Below are 19,522 nucleotides of genomic sequence, written 5' to 3' on the forward strand. Positions count from 1 at the left end.
TCATCTCGCACTCATCTCCTCCTCATCTCATACTCACCTCATATAATTATGAACTAAATGTCTCATTAGAATCACATCAATTGGAACAGAGCAACAACTAAGAAAAAAGATTCTAATTATAAAGCATACAAATTTCAGGATCAGAACATGTCATATTCGGTGCCTTTGTTTGGAAAACTAAACTCGGAAACACTTGGGACTATACAGTCTAGCCATTGCATGACAAATTGGGACTACACAATTTACATATGGGTACCCGAAACAATGCATGGCAACACAAAGACATATAGATACAAAATCCTAGACCAAAGAAGAAATCCCTATCCCTAACATCAAATTAAAACAACTAGAAGAGAATAAACCCCTAACCATAAAGACTACTTATTGACGAGAAAACCTAGTCTAGAGAGCAAATGTGTTACGTTCGAGTGGAAGCCTTATTCGTCTTCTCTGTGTTTGATGGCTCAATTTGTATGAGGAATGATAGATTAGGTTTTTGAATTGTGGGTTGTGTCTCCTTTCAAAATGGGCTTGTGATTAGGTTAGATTTTTTTTATGACACCAATTATGTGTGCCTTAGAAGTCACATCAACGGCCACATAAGTAATTATTGACCTGAATGCCAAATAAGCAGCCAGTTAAGCAGATGTTGACCAATAATTATTAACTGCATGTCAAATGATATCAGCGAATCTCCTGACCGAAATGTGTGAAATTTGTTTGGGTTACTCAATTGTTTCATTTTGAAATATTGGATGATGACTCTATAACAAACGATCTTTCGGTGACTAATTCGTAACACGACTTCTCTTTTGGTGCTAAAAGCTATAATTAATCCAAATATCATCAAGAGGACACCTCTCCAATGGCTATTACAAGGGGTAAAAGACAAAGATGTCCTTCTAAAAGATAAAAGTGTAGATATTGATTCAATGGACATAACATAGATATTAATATGACGTATTATTATAATTCACATAATCCTAACAAATACAAAATATTTGAAATTCAAACTCATATGATCTGGGTCATGATTTCTACTCTAGCTAGTTATTATAAACATAATTGTTACTGCAGAGAGTACAAGATCATAGAAATTACAACTAAAATTTCTTACAATGAAATGATGACCGCAACTGGATTGAGGCACAGGTTGGTGGGCTAGTGTCCAGATTCAATCGACCTAGAAGTAAATGGATTCATGCGGTTCCAGCATAACAGGTTGAAACGCCTACATCTCCCTCCACTCCTCCTTATTAAGTGATATGCACCTTTTCTTTTATTCAACGTAAGACTTTAAGTCTCCCATTGAATTTAAGAAAACATACTTTAAGCAACCCATTTCGGTCTGGCCCGAATGACACCCGTGTGAGCAATAGCCTTGCTTAGAAAGATGTGCACTCAGAAGTCTTTCTTAAGTTGTTATTCGACAAGTTAGAGATATATGAGTACAATCCTATACGAGTATAGTGCTATCCCAATGGTTTGGTCCATATGGAATGTCGGATCAGCCGTATTCAGATCAGTGATGCATAGCAGAGACAAAATTGATTCGAAGTAATAATCTTTATTGACGAGAAAATGAGATTAGAATTATAAGTAAGCTTTTGCATAGCCGATCACAGACAAGTCCATAGCCCGAAGGGCATCTTCTGCAAAATTGGTTGTCTAATTATATTACTTTTGATCTGGATGATGTATCGTCTAACAAAAGTAAGGGCTGGTAGGATTTTGTCGCGTGACTATACCATTGCAAGCCTCTCTAGACTTCTCCTTCAGGGTCGATCTCCTTTGTGAAACCCTCGTTTCGCTATGTCAAGTTTGATATGGTGGGGTCAGTTTCAGTCTCGCACTTAACCTAATTGAAGGCTGAGATAAGGAAATACCACGATAACAAGCTCTGCCAAACTTGAAAATTGAGAATGTCCACTTAATGTCCCTATGAAATTGAGAATCAGAAGAAACCTTGAAAATCATTCCTCTTAAGAACTGTTGCCCTCATCAGGTCAATTTATACATTGTTTTCCAAAATAAATGCTCGTATGTTTGCACAACTATTGTAGGTCATACCATGATTATGCTTTTGCCAAACTTTCTTTAAAAGATCATTTTGTATCATCTAAAAATGATGTAACGCATCAATTCCCACGAAACTTCCACATAACCACGGGAGTTCACATGTGAAAATGTTATTGGTCGTACTGATGTGGCATTCACTCGAAATAGACAGTGTTTCACGCAACATACATATGTCCGTATCCGCTATCAGTTCAACCATTTCGAATAGGCAGTGTTTCATGTAGCATATTTTTGTCCATATCCCCTATCCATCCATTGACTCGGAATAGGCATCATTTCGAGATACATGCATCTATGTGTCCCCTATCCGTTCATGCGAAGTAGGTAGTGTTTCACGTGGAATACATCCTTCTGTATCCCCTACATCATCTTATCATCATGAGTCTTACATTATCCGCTTTCGTATTATCAGTATAGTATTCCTATAGTAAAAAGGCTTTGTAGAATCACTACGAAGTCAGCGTGCACCCTTTCCATAGGATTGTATAGTTTCAGTGGAATATTAGGTCCGACCAATCTTTAACTCCATTCTATTACATTCATTTTGTAAATATATGCATATAAGTGTGATTTCTCTGACAATGGCAGAATAGGGAACCCCCTTTGATTCTCGGATGGTAACTATCTCATTTGAACAGATTTCTTGGGTGCCTAATACCCTTCCCACACATAATAGATCCCCAGACCCAAACGGATTTCTGGAGTCGATGAGGACCATGCCTTAATCTGATACGTCCAATTGCGTGTTTAAACTTCAATTGATGACGACTTCAAATGTATTCGGGTGGGTTTTAATGATAAATCCGAGTTCGCTCCTGCATTGTGGCCCTCGGTTATGACAATACTTAATAAGCTAATTAAGATAAAATATGAAATACTTAATTACATTAACAAATATATACATATTTTTTTCTATTTAATTTAAAATACACCAATATATATGCATACACACACATATATATTACTTACATATAAGATTCTAATGCACAGTCTAAGGAAAGAGTGAAATTCTAATTCTAGCTTGCTTCAATATCATTTGCAAAAATAGGCATCCATATTGGGGGAATCCAAGTCTCCGATGGATGGATTTGTGACCAAATCCGCGGGGGTGGAAATGATATGATTGAGATCAGATTCGAATGATTGACCTACTTCCAAATTGTTCATGCGTAACACCGTAAAATAGTCGGACTCCAAGAAACTAAACGATGGGAAAATGTCTTCCAAATCCTCATCTGTACTCTTCAGTAGTTTATAATGATCAGTCTCCTAAAATACTCTGGCTCTCTCCATTTCTTGTTGTTGTTGATGATGATGGCGATGATCAGATTTAAGATCTCTCAGCTCTTCAACACTGATCATTATTGGTTCTAAGTGACTGCATGTATGTGTTCCTCGATGGTTTACTGGAAAGATGGTTGGGTCATGATCCGATTGTTGGAGTTGCTTTGTGGCTAAACATCCTTGTGAGTCGCGATGTGCACATCTATAATATCCCCTGAAAATTTTGAAATAATAAAAGTTCCTATGTTACCAAACAAAGTAACTGTCAACACACACACAAGTACACCTCAATAAAGTTGAGACTCTACGTTTATCAGAGAAGAGGAGTCTACCCAAACATAATTGACATGCATAGTACATAGTACTGGCCCCTACATATACATAAGGATCCGAGCAGCTACTGGTATCCCAATTATCCAAGCGGTTGAGTTGTACATACACGATTTTATGTACATCACATGGGACATGTGGAGTCCACAAATTCACTTGCATCACGTGTTTTCAACTCAACAATTGAGATAATTGGGATGCCAACTGTTGAGATGTTAATTGTTTTTGTTATTTTATTTGCGTTACTCATATTTTTACTTAATGAGTGCCTCATATTAATAGACAATCTTTGTCACTATATCATTGGCTCGTACCAAACCATTTAGTCTTCTAAAATTTTTTTTTATTCTGTGTCTTCTTCTGTGTTCTCTGAAACAAATTTAACCCAAATAACTCGAAAAGATATTATATGCTCTGACTTTAAGCTCCACACGGTTTTGTCCTAAAAAGAGTCATAATTGTTGAAGAGATTAAATCTTTACATATAAACCACATTGGAGATTTACACCTAACCAATATGAGATATAAGTCATATGATCTAATATGATTATTACACCTAACCGATATGAGATATAACTCATGTGATCTAATATCACGAATAAAAACAAAAGATGTTCCTAGTTGGGAGATAGAAGTAGGAAAGACATTTATGAGTCATTATGAGGTCGATCCGCCAAGCCCAACTACCAATATTGGTATTTTGTATTTGGATATGCATAGCATTAAAATGTTTTAGATAAGACGAAACCAAAAGTAGACTGTCTTTGTCTTACCTTGGAAAATTGCCTCCGAGGATTTGTTTCTGTCCGTACTTCCTCCAGCTATGACCATCCACAGCCACAGGAGGCCTTTCAACCCTCCCTGGGCACACCCTTACTTGCTCGTTCCATCGCAGTGAACTAATCTTTCTACACAAACACAAATAAATCCCAACAAGCAAGATGAATAATTAATTTGTGGTCAAAACTCAAATAAAAGAAAACTTGGAATTAATTTTACCTTTTCTTGCTACATTGTTCCGTACAATCTTGATCAGGCAAGCTAGTGGTTGTGGGGTGAATAGGGTAGCATACCATAAAACCACTAGAACTGAGCATCGAAAGTGTTTTTTCAAAGGAAGAGAGTATCTTGGAAGCCAGGAATTGATGTGTTTCACTTTCATGAAGAGATGAATAAGATTGGTTGAGATGCTGATGATCATACTTTCTAATTAGCTGCTCTGTCACTTCCTTTCCATGCCATAATTCACTAATAATTTCGCTCATCTGCCTCCTCAAAGTAATTATAGCCTCTTCCATATTTCACTAGCTATCTAAGATAATATAAAATGTGACTATTTGTTAATTGAGAGCTGTCGATCAAGGAGAAGGTGGAGGTATATATATAGACCTTCTCTAATGAGGATATATCTGCTTTTAAAAGGTAAATACATTTGCTTTAAACCATTAGATCTATCTAATAGGTAAGATTATATGGAATGTGACTACTTGTTGATTGAGAGTTACTGACCAAGGAGAAGGCGAAAGGATATATATATATATATATATATATATATATATATATATATATGGTCTTTCTCAAATGAGGACATATTTGCACTTAAAAGGTAAAGACATTTGTTTAAGCCATTAGATCTGATCAATGGTTGAGATTAGGGTTTACACATTCAATCCTAAATTCTAAACTCTAAAACTTAGTCATTAGTCGTATCCAACATGTTAAAGCAAAGGCCCATAAGTCTTAAAAAATAAGCAGGAGAATTTCTGTGTGTGTGTGTATATATATATATATATATATTTATATATAGTCATTCTCAAGTGAAGACATATTTGCATTTAAAAGGTAAAGACGCTTTAGGCCGTTAGATCTGACCAATATATGATTACTTGTTGATTGAGAGTCGCTGATCAGGGAGAAGGTGGAGGGATATATACATATATATATGAGGAATTCTCTTATGTGCAACTAAATTGCACACTTAAAATACGCACCTATATTTTCACCATTGATTTTAAACATATGAGACCAAAATAGTGGACTCCACTTGTCATTCCACTTATCCAGACCCTTAAAAAGTGGTGCGTATTTTAAGTGCACAATTTAGGTGTGCATAGGAGAATTTCTGTATATATAGAATACTTTTCTAGTGAGGCCATTTTCGCTTTTAAAAGGTGAAGACATTTGCTTTAAGCCATTAGATCTTATCAATGTTTGAGATGAGGGTCAAAATGTTAAATCCTAAATTCTAAACTTTAAAATCTTAAAAAGTAAGCATGTAATGAAGAATTTTTGTATATATACATACATGATGTGACTTCTTGTTGAATGAGAGTTGATAATCAAAGAGAAGGCGGAGGGATATATATATAGTCATTCTCTAGTGAGGTCATATTTGCTTTTAAAATGTAAGACATTTTCTTTAAGCCATAAGATCTAACCAATAATTGAGATTAGGGTCTAAACATTCAATCTTAAATTATAAGTCCTAAAATTTTAGTCATTTGTTGAATCCAACAATTTAAAGTAAAGGTCGAAAGTCTTAAAAAATAAGCAGGAGAATTTATGTATGTATGTGTGTATATATACATACAGAATGTGACTACTTGTTGATTGAGAGTTGCTGATCAGGGAGAAGGTGAAGAGATATATAAATTTATAGAGGAATTATTATATGTGCATTTAAAATACGCATTTATGTTTTCACAATTGATTTGAAACATGTGGGACACAAAGTAGTAGACTTCACTTATTATTTCACTCATTCACATCCTTCAAAATTGATGCGTATTTTAAATGTGCATACGAGAATTTCTGTGTATATATAGTCCTTTTCTAGTAAGAATATATTTGCTTTAAGCCATTAAATTTGATCAATGACTGAGATTAGGGTCTAAATCTTAAGCTCTAAACCTTAAAATCTTAGCCATTGGGCATATCTAACGGTTTGAAGTAAAGTTCTGTATATCGTAAAAGTTAGCATGTACCGGAGAATTTCTTCGCTTATGCATGCTTTGGGGGGCGGGGGGCCCCTCGCGGAAAAAACTTTCAAAATTCTTGGTCGCGTCTTGACTTAATTTAGCTTTGAATATTCTTGGTTGCGTCTTGACTTAATTTCTCTGTATATAATAATTAACTTTTGAAATTAAAAGAAAATGAAAGACATGTAGTTATCGAACTTACGTAGTAACACTAGTATCTTTAGACATCATTATTAAATTACAAAATTTTTGTAATGATTACTATTCCCACGTCACCCCTAATCAAATGATAACTTTCAAACACGCCGAGTGTCAGCCTAATTCATTCCTGATGTGTTAATTATATACATATAATTATACATCATTTTACATGCAATCTTGTATCGTTTACAGTCAATTTGTGATTGATGCTGCCTAAGAAATGTATGTTTGTACATTACAGGAGCTTAGGAGCATATCAGATGAAAATGAGTAAAAAAGGATCGAAGATTAAAGAAAGTTGAAATAAGAGACAGAGCAGATTTCCGATCGATCGACCTTGAGGTTCGATTGATTGGACCCTTTCATTGAAGAAGAGACAACAAACAATTCCGATCGATCGGACCTCAGTTCTGATCGATTGGACCATACCCAGATCGCGATTTCAGAGTTTTGAACTTTCCGAAGATGCCTTAAACTCATGTGGGACCGACTCAAAACTACACCAATGCAAATTATAAACGACATATGGGTTTAGGGGGTATAAATAGGTAGATTTTTAAGGTTTAGAAATTCTACAACATTCTAGACTCTTGGGGGAGAGAATGAGAGCTTAGAGGCCACCATGGGAGCGTGGAGAAGAAGAGGGTTCACAAGAGGGTTTTCACTCTCCTCTTTTATCTTAGTTTTTATGGTTGATTTCTATTGCTTAATGATGTATCTTGACTCTATGAGTGGCTAGATTTCTTTATTAGGGTCTTAATGTAGCCAAACCTTGATGATTCAATAAATTTGATTTCCTTATTACTTGATTTCTATCTCTTATTGATTGTCTATTAGGTGTGCTTTATGTTTTTGGATGTTTGACCATCATTTAATTGATTTGTTGCCGAGATTGAGACCGGAAGGTGATATCTAGGATTTTCCTATTGCCATAGACGACATAGGTTGCATGAACCATATGAATATAGGGGCATGACCTATGCAATCGCTACACGGTTAATCTATAAATCTTAATAGGTATTTGTCTCTTGAACCCTATTGTTAGGAATAATAGGGGTTAGGGATAGAGGCACTTTTGGTGTAACCAGGAATGGAGTATTGGATAGGATAGGGAAACCGATTGTCAATTGAGAGATAGTAATTAGGGATTAAAGAACCAAGTGAGTTGAATCGGATAAGGTGCGGTGAAATTAAGTACCCTAGTGTTTTCCATCCTTGATTAAATTTGTGTTTGGACTTGTGCTTTCTTAATTGTTCTTTTGCTTGTTTGACATTGATTTTAATTGCCAACATATCCTCGTGGGAACGATAATTTACTCATCTCTTTATTACTCGTGCGATTTGTACGCTTGCAATTAAATCCATATCAAGTTTTTGGCGCCGTTGCCGGGGATTGAGGCAATTGTTTTTGTGTCAAATTAGGTTTTAATTGTGTTAATTTGTTTTTATTTTCTTGCAGTCAATCTTTCTTTTGTATGAGCTTGGGGAAACGGACTCTCAATTCGGACTTGATTGTTTTGGATTTGGAAATTGAGAGGACACTTCACAATCTTAGGCGGGAGCATACTAATAATCTAGTGGAAAACATGGGAGACAATCAAGCAAGGAGGAATGTTGGTGAGCCCGGCGGGGGCCTAAATATGAATGAAGGCAATGGTAATGGTGGAGGTGCTAATGGAAGAAATGGTGGTGAAGATATTAAAAACCCTTCTAGGCAATTTGATCCTCGCTCTCTTGAGGATTGTACTAGGCCTACTTGGGATACAAATCCTTCAAGCATCCACTATACCCCTATCAATGCCAATAATTTTGAGATTAAGCCGGCTATTATCAACATTATCTCTAACTCGGTGAATTTCTATGGTCTTCCTAATGAAGAGCCCAATGTCCATCTTCGTTTTTTCTTGCATGTGTGCATTACTTTTGGGATTAACGGAGCTTCTAAGGATGCTATGTTGTTGAGGTTATTCCCATTCTCTTTGAGGGACAAGGCCAAGGGATGGTTGATGTCCTTGCCTACCAATTCTATCACCACTTGGGGTGAGATGACAGAGCAATTCTTGATAAAATTCTTTCCTCTGACCAAGGCGATGCAAATTAGGGCGAATATCATATCCTTTACTCAAAAGGATCTTGAATCATTTTATGAGGCTCGAGAGTGCTTTAAAGGAATTATTTGAAGTTGCCCAAATCACGACCTTCCGGAATGGGTGGTGTATCAAGCTTTCTATAATGGGTTGAGCATGCATACTAAGGAGACTATTGATGCGACTGTGGGAGATGCTTTTATGACTAAAAATCAAGATGAGACTAGGGAATTACTTGATAAAGTGGCCAAGACCACTAACTCATGGTCCTCGGTGAGGGGGAATCCCAAGCAAGGGGGAGGTTGTAGAGATGATGAAGTTATGTCTACCTTGGTTATTCTGGCAAAGAAGATTGATGCATTGACACTAAATCAAGCTCAAGGGGTACATGCTATGCAAAGAACACCTTCCTACGTGTCTTGTGATTATTGTTGTGGACATCATCCTACGGGGGAGTGTCTTATTACTTCTTCTTCTAACTCTAGTGAGCAAGTGAATGTCATTGGTGGAGGAAATTTCAATCAACCCCGCAATGAGATCTATTCCAACTTCTATAATCCGGGATTTAGAAATCATCCCAACTTCTCTTGGAGCAATACAAAAAATGTGAAAAATCCTCAACATCAAGTGCAACCCCTAGAGAAGAAGAGAGATCTTGATGAGATGTTCTCAAAGTTAGCCAGAGGCCTAGATATGCTTATAACTCATACCTCCCAATTTATGACAAGGATGGAACAATACATGAACAAAATCGATGCCACTTTACAAGCTCAAGCAACTTTGATGTAAAATTATGGAGTTTCCATCCGGAATCTTGAGGTGCAAATGGGGCAACTTGCTAATGCCCTCTTATCTAGGGAGAAGGGTGGTTTGCCTAGTCAATCGGAAGTAAATCCTAAAGGCAAGGAGCAATGTTGTGCCATTACTTTTAGGAGTGGAACTGTGGTTAAAAATGTTGCTAATCTAGATGCCCAAAAGGCGACAATTTTGCAGAAGGAGGAGAAGTGCATGAAAATAGGGGAAAACCAAGCTGAGAAATGTCCAGAAGTCATTTTCGATCGATCGGAGGGGGTTCCCGATCGATCGGCCAGGTGTAGTAATTGATGAAAAGTGTAGAAATGAGGAAGATGCATAGACAGGGTATGTTGTGGAGCTGGATTGGCCCGATAGTTCTCTTCCTGCACCTCCAGTGAAAGCTTACGTGCCTCCAATTCCATTTCCTCAAAGATTAAAGAGCACCAAGAAAAAAGATGAGCAATTCTTCAAGTTCTTAGAGGTATTCAAAATGCTTCAAGTGACCCTTCCCTTTGTCGAGACCTTAGAGCAAATTCCTTGCTATGCCAAGTTCATGAAGAAGATCTTATCCAAGAAGCGGAGGTTGAAGGAGCATGAAAAGATACAATTGACTGAAGAGTGTCGTGCCATTATCCAGGGAAGCTCCCAATTAAGCAAGACTATTCGAGAAGTTTCAGAATCCTGTGCACCATTGGAAACATCTTGATTGAAAGATCCTTATGTGATCCTGGAGCTAGCATTAATTTGATGTCATTGTCGGTTGCTAAGCAAATTGGGATGAAGAAGATTAGGCCAACCACAGTGTCTTTGCAAATGGTGGATAGATCAATCAAGTATCCTATTGACATAGTGAAGGATGTTTTAGTGAAGGTGGGTGAGCTCATGTTCCCGGTGGATTTTCTTATCTTGGATATGGAGGCTAACCCTACTACTCCCATAATCTTGGGAAGGCCATTCTTGAGCACCGGGAGAGTTTTGATTGATGTTGAAAAATGAAAGCATACTTTGAGAGGTACGGGAGTGACCAAATCACTTTTAAAGTATTTGGCAATAGAAGGCAAGAGGAGGTTTGTCAACAATGCCTCCAAGTGGAGCATATTGACATGGTCATCCCCGACACGCTTTTGAAGGAAGCTCAATATATTTCGGTGGAAGTTTTCCTAGGCCAAGATTCCAAAGTTAAGCATGAAGTTCTCAAAGCGGCTTCCTAAGCTGAAATTGAAGTTCAAAAGTCTCAAGTTGGAGAATCCCAGGAGAAGAAAAAAAAGAAGAGAAAGACCAAAAAAAAATGAAGAAAAATTCATTTCCTAAGGAAACGGTGGTGATGAAAGCTTGTGCTCCTTGCATAGCTCTTAAGCAATCAAATGTCAATCTCAAGAAGCCATCAAGGGGAATATACACCACAACCCTCAGGAATCCCTGTTCAATTCACAAAGGGAAGTCGGGCTGAAGACTTTAAACCAAACACTTTTGGGAGGCAACCCAGGTTTTATTGTTCTATCTCTATCTCTTTATTTATATTTTTACCTATTCCATGCATTAAGGACATTGCATATTTGAAGTGTGGGGGTGGGAATTTAGGTTTTTCTAGTTTTTGCTTGAAATAAAAAATTTTGACTTCAAATGTCTTATGCCATGTCATTCTTGAGTGTATTTGGATGCATTGTGTGATCTTTGAAGCACTGATGGATCTTGCTATGGACATTCTTTCCAATTGAGTGTTTCCTATCTTGAAAATTGTTTTGTCCATTATGCTTTTGTGAATATGGAACACTTGTTTGTGGGGTATGAAATATGACTTCACTTTGGCCATTTGTGATTGTTTGAGATCAATTTGATTCTAAGTAGCACTACTCAAGCAATGAAAAGGCAAAAAAAAATATTTATACAGAAAAAAAAATTGTGTTTATAAATAAATGGTTTCTTTCATAAGTTTTCTGCTGAGTAACCGGGCCTCTTGCCTAGCAAGCAATGAGTTTCGTGTAAAAAGGTAGGAAATGAATGTTAGAGTACCTTGGTGACTAGTTTAACCTCGTAGCCTTTTTGACTCGGGTAATTAGATCCGTTGGGTTGTCTTAACACCTAGTGCCCTAAGCCAACTGGATTGGGAGTCATTGGTCGAAAGCTCGCTACATGAGTCATTTAGAAAGCTTAAGGGGGTTGAGCATTACACAAGTCAACTTTGAAAAGAAAGGGAAAAAGAAAAAAAAAGAAATTAAGAATGTTAATAAGAATGAAGTTTGAATAAATGCTCATTGTATTTGCTTCTTGATTCTTATTATTCTTGGAAGACTACATGGCATTGTTTATGTCACTTTGAAGCCAAATAGCAAGTGAAATCTATTATGTGCATCAATTCTTGATATGTTAAGCAAGGTGGATGAGATAAGATTCTTGAAGGATTGCTTTTACTGGCTTGGGTGCCCTAATGCTTGGTTTGTTAGTGTGGATAAGGTTGCAATCGTGAGTTCATTTTATATTCTTGTCGATGACATGAATTTTGGCATTGAAGTTATTTAATGTTTATGGGTATCATTCTGGTAAACCCTCAAGAGACACAACTCCTTCTACTAGGGGCACCTAGGGGTTTAAAGGCTTGTGGCACATGTTAAGTGTCATCATGAGCCCTACGAGAGTGGCGTAGTTTAGTTTCTTATTTTTGCTTTAATAGTAGTTGTTTTGTTTTTCATTTGAACTGAATTGAGAACTCCTGTCCTTTAATCCTTAGTTTGCTCGAGGACGAGCAAAGGTTAAATGTGGGGATGTTTGATGTGCTAATTATATACATAAAATTATACATCCTTTTACATGCAATCTTGTATCGTTTAGAGTCAATTTGGGATTGAAGCTACCTAAGAAATGTATATTTGCACATTACAGGTGCTTAGGAGCATATAAGATGAAAAGGTGTCAAAATGGATCGAAGATTGAAGAAAGTTGAAATAAAAGATAGAGCATATTTTCGATCCATCGACCTTGAGGTTCGATCGATCGGACCCTTTTATTGAAGAAGAGACAACAAACAATTCCGATCGATCGGACCATACCTAGATCGCGATTTCAGAGTTTTCAACTTTCAGATGACGCCTTAAACTCATGTGGCACCAACTCAAAACGACACCAATGCTTATTATAAATGACATATGAGTTTAGAGAGTATAAATAGGTAGATTTTTAGGGTTTTTAGAAATTCTACAGCATTATAGACTCTTAGGGGAGGGGAGAGGAGAGCTTGGAGGCCACCATTGGAAAGTCGAGAAGAAGAGGGTTCATAAGAGGGTTTTCTCTCTCCTCTTTTATCTTAGTTTTTATGGTTGATTTTCATTGCTTGATGATGTATCTTGACTCTATGAGTGACTAGATTTCTTTACTAGGGTCTTAATGTAGCCAAACCTTGATGATTTCTATCTCTTATTGATTGTCTATTGGGTGTGCTTTACGCTTTTGGATGTTTGACCATCATTCAATTGATTCGTTGCCTAGATTGAGACCAGAAGGAGATATCTAGGATTTGCCTATAGCCATAGATGACATAAGTTGCATGAACCATAGGAATATAGGGGCATGACCTATGCAATCGCTACACGGTTAATCCATAAATTTTAATGGGTCTTTGTCTCTTGAACCCGATTGTTAGGAATAACTGGGGTTAGGGATAGAGGCACTTTTGGTGTAACCAAGAATGGAGCATTAGATAGGATAGGGAAATCGATTGTCAATTGAGAGATAGTAATTAGAGATTAAGGAACCAAGTGAGTTGAATCGGATAAGGTGCGGTGAATCGATTGTGCTTTCTTAATTCCTCTTTTACTACTTAATTTAGTTTAGTTAAAAACAAAACCAATCACAAATCATTTTCCCCAATTTACATAGTTATTGCTTGTTTGACATTGATTTTAATTGCCAACATATCTTCATGGGAACGATAATTTACTCGTCTCTTTATTACTTGTGTGATTTGTGTGCTTGCAATTAAATCCATATCAATTCCCATTCGTGTATTTCTATCAGATGCTCAAGGATTTGAACCTTGTGAGTAGCATTTATGTGCAGTGAGTGTGTGTGGGTTGCATGTGTATGTGAGTTGGAGGGATACATATGTCATGTGTATGCTTCTATTGACAGATAAAAAAATGATTACTTTCAAATTCAAAAAAACCCTGGAATTAAAAATAAGCAATCTTGAGGAGTGGGGTCGAATTTATACTTTTGAGAATATTGAATTTCAAATTCGCAAGATGCTTAATTGTGCTTGCAATTAAATCCATATCAATTCCCATTCGTGTATTTCTATCAGGTGGTCAAGGATTTGAACCTTGTGAGTAGCATTTATGTGCAGTGAGTGTGTGTGGGTTGCATGTGTATGTGAGTTGGAGGGATACATGTGTCATGTGTATGCTTCTATTGACAGATAAAAAAATGATTACTTTCAAATTCAAAAAAGCCCTGGAATTAAAAATAAGCAATCTTGAGGAGTGGGGTCGAATTTATACTTTTGAGAATATTGAATTTCAAATTCGCAAGATGCTTAATTGTTGCAACCGAGTCAATAGTTGAGTTACTAACACGATGATTATACATCGTTTAGTTTAGTACACATGTTTATGTTCCCTTTGTTTAAAGGAAAATTAAAATTTTGGAAAACTTTAATTTTTTAGGTGTTTGTTCTAAGAGGTTTTTATTTTATATATTTTCATAAATATGTGTCGAAAATTGTTATTTGTGTTGGCGATATTCTACGCTAGATAGGAGATGTCACAATTATGGTTGTTGGGAATAGGAGTGTTGGGTTATGGAGAATGTATGTTCAGGTGTGCTAGTACTTGCTGTCATTCCAAAGGTTTTGATGAGGGTTTGCACCAAATCTGACCTCTTCACTATACAAATTGTGTACAAGTAAAGAAACACAAAGTTGCTGGTTTGAGACTGCATTCTGGAAGAAGGACCTAAAATTCGTGTTGTGTCTATATGAAAAAAGGCAAGAGACAGAAGACAATCATTATAATGAAATAACTTCTAATGAAAGGAAATGAAAAACAACACATTGCTCGATTGCATCAGGAATTTCTTGGAATAGGAACACTTCCTAAGATGTACTTAGACGTGCTCTACAAATTAAATCAAAGACATAGCCGCGGGGCTTTTTGAAAAAGAAAAGGAAAAATCTAAAACTAGTTACCCATGATATTGCCTAAGTAAATAGTAAAGATTTGAAGACACTGAGTTTATGGTTGACACGGGATCTTGATAAACTTCTCTTTCTTGTCCTTTTATAGTACTTGGGGTGATCATGGTGACACCTCTTCTCCTGTTTCCTTGGCATTTCCCTCACACTTTCCATCGTGGGGATCATGGGAAACCATCTTCTTGTTGCTTGCTTGAGTGATTAGGTTAGTGGTCTTCATAACCAACATCCTCTCATATAAATGGGGATGATAGCAGCACCTTTCTGATCGTGCTTCTTCTTAAGGATGGATGTGGGCGCTCTAGAAGGCTACGACATCTTCCACCTTCCTTGTTTGCAGGCTTCGTGCTTGAAGTTATGGAAACATGGCTAACAATCGTCATTTTGTTGATACTCCTGCGCAAATGATCGTGAAAAAAATATCATTTTTCATAATATGTAGGACGAATGTGATCTTTGCCTCTCAATATCATGCAATAGTTGGAGGTATACTTGAGAAAATTCAAGGACGTAAGGCTAATAAACTCTAATTTCTTCTGGACTCCTTTTGAGATAATCTTGCTAAAATCTCGATCTTTCCTCAACGAACCAATTTGAATGAGAATAGACCGTTAAGACAATGATTCACTTGATTATAGCTCTTGGACATTTGATCTCTGGACATTCTTGATTTTTAGTAACTAATCCCTGGATTTCAGGTCAGTAATCACTAAACAATCTATAAAATAAACAAACATTAGAAATTGAAAAATTCTACCCTTGCCACGCGTCACAAGGAGGTTGGTTGGCGTTTGACGAAGATGTATCACTTCCTACCATGTGTCAGCTAGAGTGTGAGGATTATTTTTGGTGTAAAAAATGCCCCCTTCAAACATTCCTCTAGCAAAGAGAAGGATTTGAATTTTGACTTCTGATTTTTACCGTTAATTGCGCCACTCTTGAAATTTTAAACCGCCTCTCCTGACCAATCATTGAGACTCCTTACTGTCAGCTACTTTTAGGGTTTACTGTAGACATTTCACCTCCACAAGAATTTTGGCAAAGGTAAAGGATCTCACTTTGCTTGCACTTTTCCTCTATACCCTGCTATATTATTTTCACCATGACCAACCCTAACTCCAGTCACCATGATCCCGACCTTGGAGACCACGTTCAAGACATTATCGTGAAAGAAAGTATTCTCATCAACGCTCACCCCTATCTTCAAGTGGCAACTCTTGTTCTTGGTCCAGAGAGTTATGATTTGGCTTCTTCCTTTATTGGGTCTTTTCTTGAGTCTCTTCGTCCATTCTACCCTCTCTACGATCAAGAACTCTCTATTACCCATCCCCACTCATGGAATAGTTACTTTAGGAACTCTTCTATCCAACTTTGGCCTACTGAAGACCCAAGGTATAGAGCATAGTTGGGACATCTGTATACCCATAAGGAAAACTTATGGAGCAAGCTAGGGATTCATGACTTTCTATTGATAAGTGAACAAAAGTAGACAAGACGCTCCTCTGTGTTGCTCAAATTATGGGACGTGGGGACGAATTCCTTTGACTTTCAGGTAGGGTTTATGAGCCATACTCTGCAAGATCTTGCCTTTATTCTTGAATTATGCTTCACATGCCTAGGAGCTAACAATGCTCTAGAAACCCCTGATGACGTCTCATTCTCCTAACCCAAAGTCAGGGATATGTCCTACTCTTTCTGGTTGAAAACATATGCAAAAAACAAAGAAACAATCTCTGATGAAAAGCGTACTAGGTTTCGAATTTTCTTGCTGAATAAGATCATTTTGTGTGTCACTTCTTCCAAGATCACCCACGATTTCACCGGCTTGCTCTTTCTGCCTGGGAGGTTCTGACTTGACGAGGTCTTTATATATATAGGACTTCTTATTCAAAATATCGGTCACAACTTCTTGTATTGGTCCATCTTTGACGTTGGCCACCATGTAATTGGAGTATTTGTAATAGGTTCCCTTCGATGAATTAGCTATGTCTTGCTCCTCTTTAAGGACTTTTTCATAGAAGACATCCCTAGCAGTTAGATGAGAAATTTGTGGAAATCTAAGTCATCAGATTTTTTTCTAAATTGGACAAGCATACCCTTTATAGCCAGTGCTACTACTTCCTCTTATAGTATCTCAGTGTTGCATGGATGTCTGACTTCTTTGAAATTGTTGAGGAAAGGCCCAATTGGCTCTCCTGAAAATTGAGTCATCCTAGATAAATCTAAGATTTTTCTTCTACTTTAAATACTAGTGGTTCATGAATATTTTTATACAGAGAACAATGGGCTGTATGCGGTGAGTGGTGAGAGAGAGCATAGAGGGATAACTTTGTGATGTATCTATTGGGTTTTGCTTAGGTTTCTTGATGAGAGATTCTCTTGGGTATTTTTGGGTTTCTTGGTGAGAGAAAATAGTCAGCGTGTGGTTGTACAAATATTCTATATAATGAAATTTTCTCTAGTTTTCTTTTGACAACGTCACTACTAGAAACAGCAGATTTAGCCACGGAATATTCCGTCGCTGACCAATGAAATTCCGTCACTAAATCATTTTGTGACGGAATTTGTGACGGAAAATATTCCGTCACAAAAAGCCTCGTCGCTAAATTTTGCGACGGAACTTAGCGACGGGATTTAGTGATGGAATGCGCGGCGGAATGCGCGACGGAAATTTTGTGACGGAAATATTTACGACGGAATTGGTGATGGAATATTCCATCACAAATTAAATTAAAAAAAGTAATGTTTAGTTTTGGCGACGGAATATTCCGTGGCTAATTAGCCACGGAATATTTCGTCACTAATTCGTCTCGTAATTTAGGTGGCAAATTCGCCACGGAATTTTCTGCGGCGAATTAGTGACGGAATATTCCGTCGCAAAACTAATTTAATATTTTTTTTGGATTTTTTATTTTATTTACAAAATTAATTTAATATTTATTTATATTTGGAATTTTTTGTTATTTTATTTAGATATAATTTGATCATACATTGTAATTAAAATGCATCACAAACATTTGTAATAAAAATATTTATATAAAAATTATGTTGAAGTCAAATTGTGAAAAAATATTACAACAATTCTGCAATCTATAATCTAAACCCCGTCAGAATCGTGCTCCTCATCGTCAACGTCATTACATGGCGGTTGCATTCCAACCCGAGCAAAGATTTGCTTGGCTTCTTTCATCTTCTCATAGTCAGCCTGTATAAATATTAACAAATTAATAATGATTTTTATATATAAATTGAGATTTAAATTTAATAAAATTTATATTACTTACATATATTTTAGCCGACCGTGCATCAATAAATTCTCCAGTACCCTTTTCTGATGGGTACGACGAAAAATCTCGGGCTGAGTAGGATCCCGACCAAGTGGTCGTATGAACTCTTTGGAGCCAGAATCGGCCCCCTGCATGTCCATTGGCGGGACCTGCGAGTTGGATACAGTTGATGCAGGGGGCATCTATGTCCCTCAACTTTTTTGCAAAAATAATCTAGTATAAAACAATAAGACAACTGAAAGCAATAACTGTGAAACAAAAACCCAATTGTGAAGTCTCTTCTCCTCTACTTCTTAGAACAATAGGTGAACACTACAAAAACAACAGCAACAAATATACAAAAATCAATAACTGCATAATTGAAATTTTATGGATCAAAGAAAGGATGACCAAAAGCAGCCTATTATTTAGCATGAGTTTTCGTAATGGATTGAAGCAGACAAATAGAGAAATGAAGCCTTATAATAAACAAGCACATCTATATTTCCTTCTAAAACAGAAACCCATAACCAAAACAATAGCCACTAGTAATGAAATAACGAACAACCAAAATACAAAGAAAAAGCGAGGGCTTTGAAAAAAAGGAGTTGTGAGACATTGGAATTGTTCAAAAGGTCTAACATTTCACACTGAAAAATTAAACCCAGAAATCCCCAGATATCTCAACACCCCAAAATTCCAACAATCGCAATGAAATGAGAAGAAGAATTAGAAACCAAAAGGGTTCTTACCTTCAATTTGACCACTTCCGCAAAGCAGCTTTCTTTTGCAGATCAAGAACAGGAACTTCAAGTGGGAATCAAAACCATCGAGAGAGAAAAAGGAAACTCAAATTGGGTTGTGGTGGCCGGGTTCCTTTTGGGTAGAGGAGTGCTGATGATGTGATTGTAGAAGGAACATACCATGGAGAAGTGAAAATGGCCAACTAGGAGAGTCTCTCTCTATATATTGTCTTAGCATACAATAGACATAAAAGACGAACAATTGAGAGCTTGAAGCCAGCAAAGCAGAGGTCCAATATCCGTGACTATTTTGAGTAGACAACTCATATGTCGGTGGCTATTTTGAATAGCCACGGAATTAAATTCTGTGGCTATTCAAATTAGCCACGGAATTTAAATCCGTGGCTAATTTAAATACCCACATAATTCTCAATTCTGTGGCTAAACATCCGTACCTGAATCAGCCTCTATTTGACATGAAGTCTAGCAAGCCAGTCTGGTTAACAAGATTTGGTGACGGAGTAGCATTTCTGTCACAAATTAGTGACGGAAATGTTATTCCATCACTAATTTC

General features: G+C 36.9%; 1 protein-coding gene and 1 long non-coding RNA gene across 3 annotated transcripts; both read right to left on the reverse strand.

Annotated features, from left to right (window-relative positions):
* Positions 1 to 3,081: 3,081 nt before the first annotated feature.
* Positions 3,082 to 4,991, reverse strand: LOC119983397 (probable WRKY transcription factor 30). Its single transcript, XM_038827084.1, has 3 exons — positions 4,693 to 4,991; positions 4,467 to 4,601; positions 3,082 to 3,577 (listed from the first exon to the last, which is right to left on the reverse strand). The coding sequence occupies exons 1-3, from the start codon at positions 4,989 to 4,991 to the stop codon at positions 3,349 to 3,351; spliced, it is 663 nt and encodes a 220-aa protein (XP_038683012.1). The 3' UTR covers positions 3,082 to 3,348.
* A 12,968-nt stretch (positions 4,992 to 17,959) lies between these two features.
* LOC119984524 lies at positions 17,960 to 19,286 on the reverse strand. Of its 2 annotated transcripts, none has more exons than XR_005464924.1 (3): positions 18,958 to 19,286; positions 18,224 to 18,538; positions 17,960 to 18,144 (listed from the first exon to the last, which is right to left on the reverse strand). It is a non-coding gene; the product is annotated as an uncharacterized LOC119984524 (long non-coding RNA). The 2 variants fall into 2 exon arrangements; XR_005464923.1 differs by having other exon boundaries at positions 18,224 to 18,439; positions 18,958 to 19,282.
* Positions 19,287 to 19,522: the final 236 nt, after the last annotated feature.

The sequence above is a fragment of the Tripterygium wilfordii genome, chromosome 18, assembly GCF_013401445.1.
Source record: "Tripterygium wilfordii isolate XIE 37 chromosome 18, ASM1340144v1, whole genome shotgun sequence".
NCBI lineage: Eukaryota > Viridiplantae > Streptophyta > Magnoliopsida > Celastrales > Celastraceae > Tripterygium > Tripterygium wilfordii.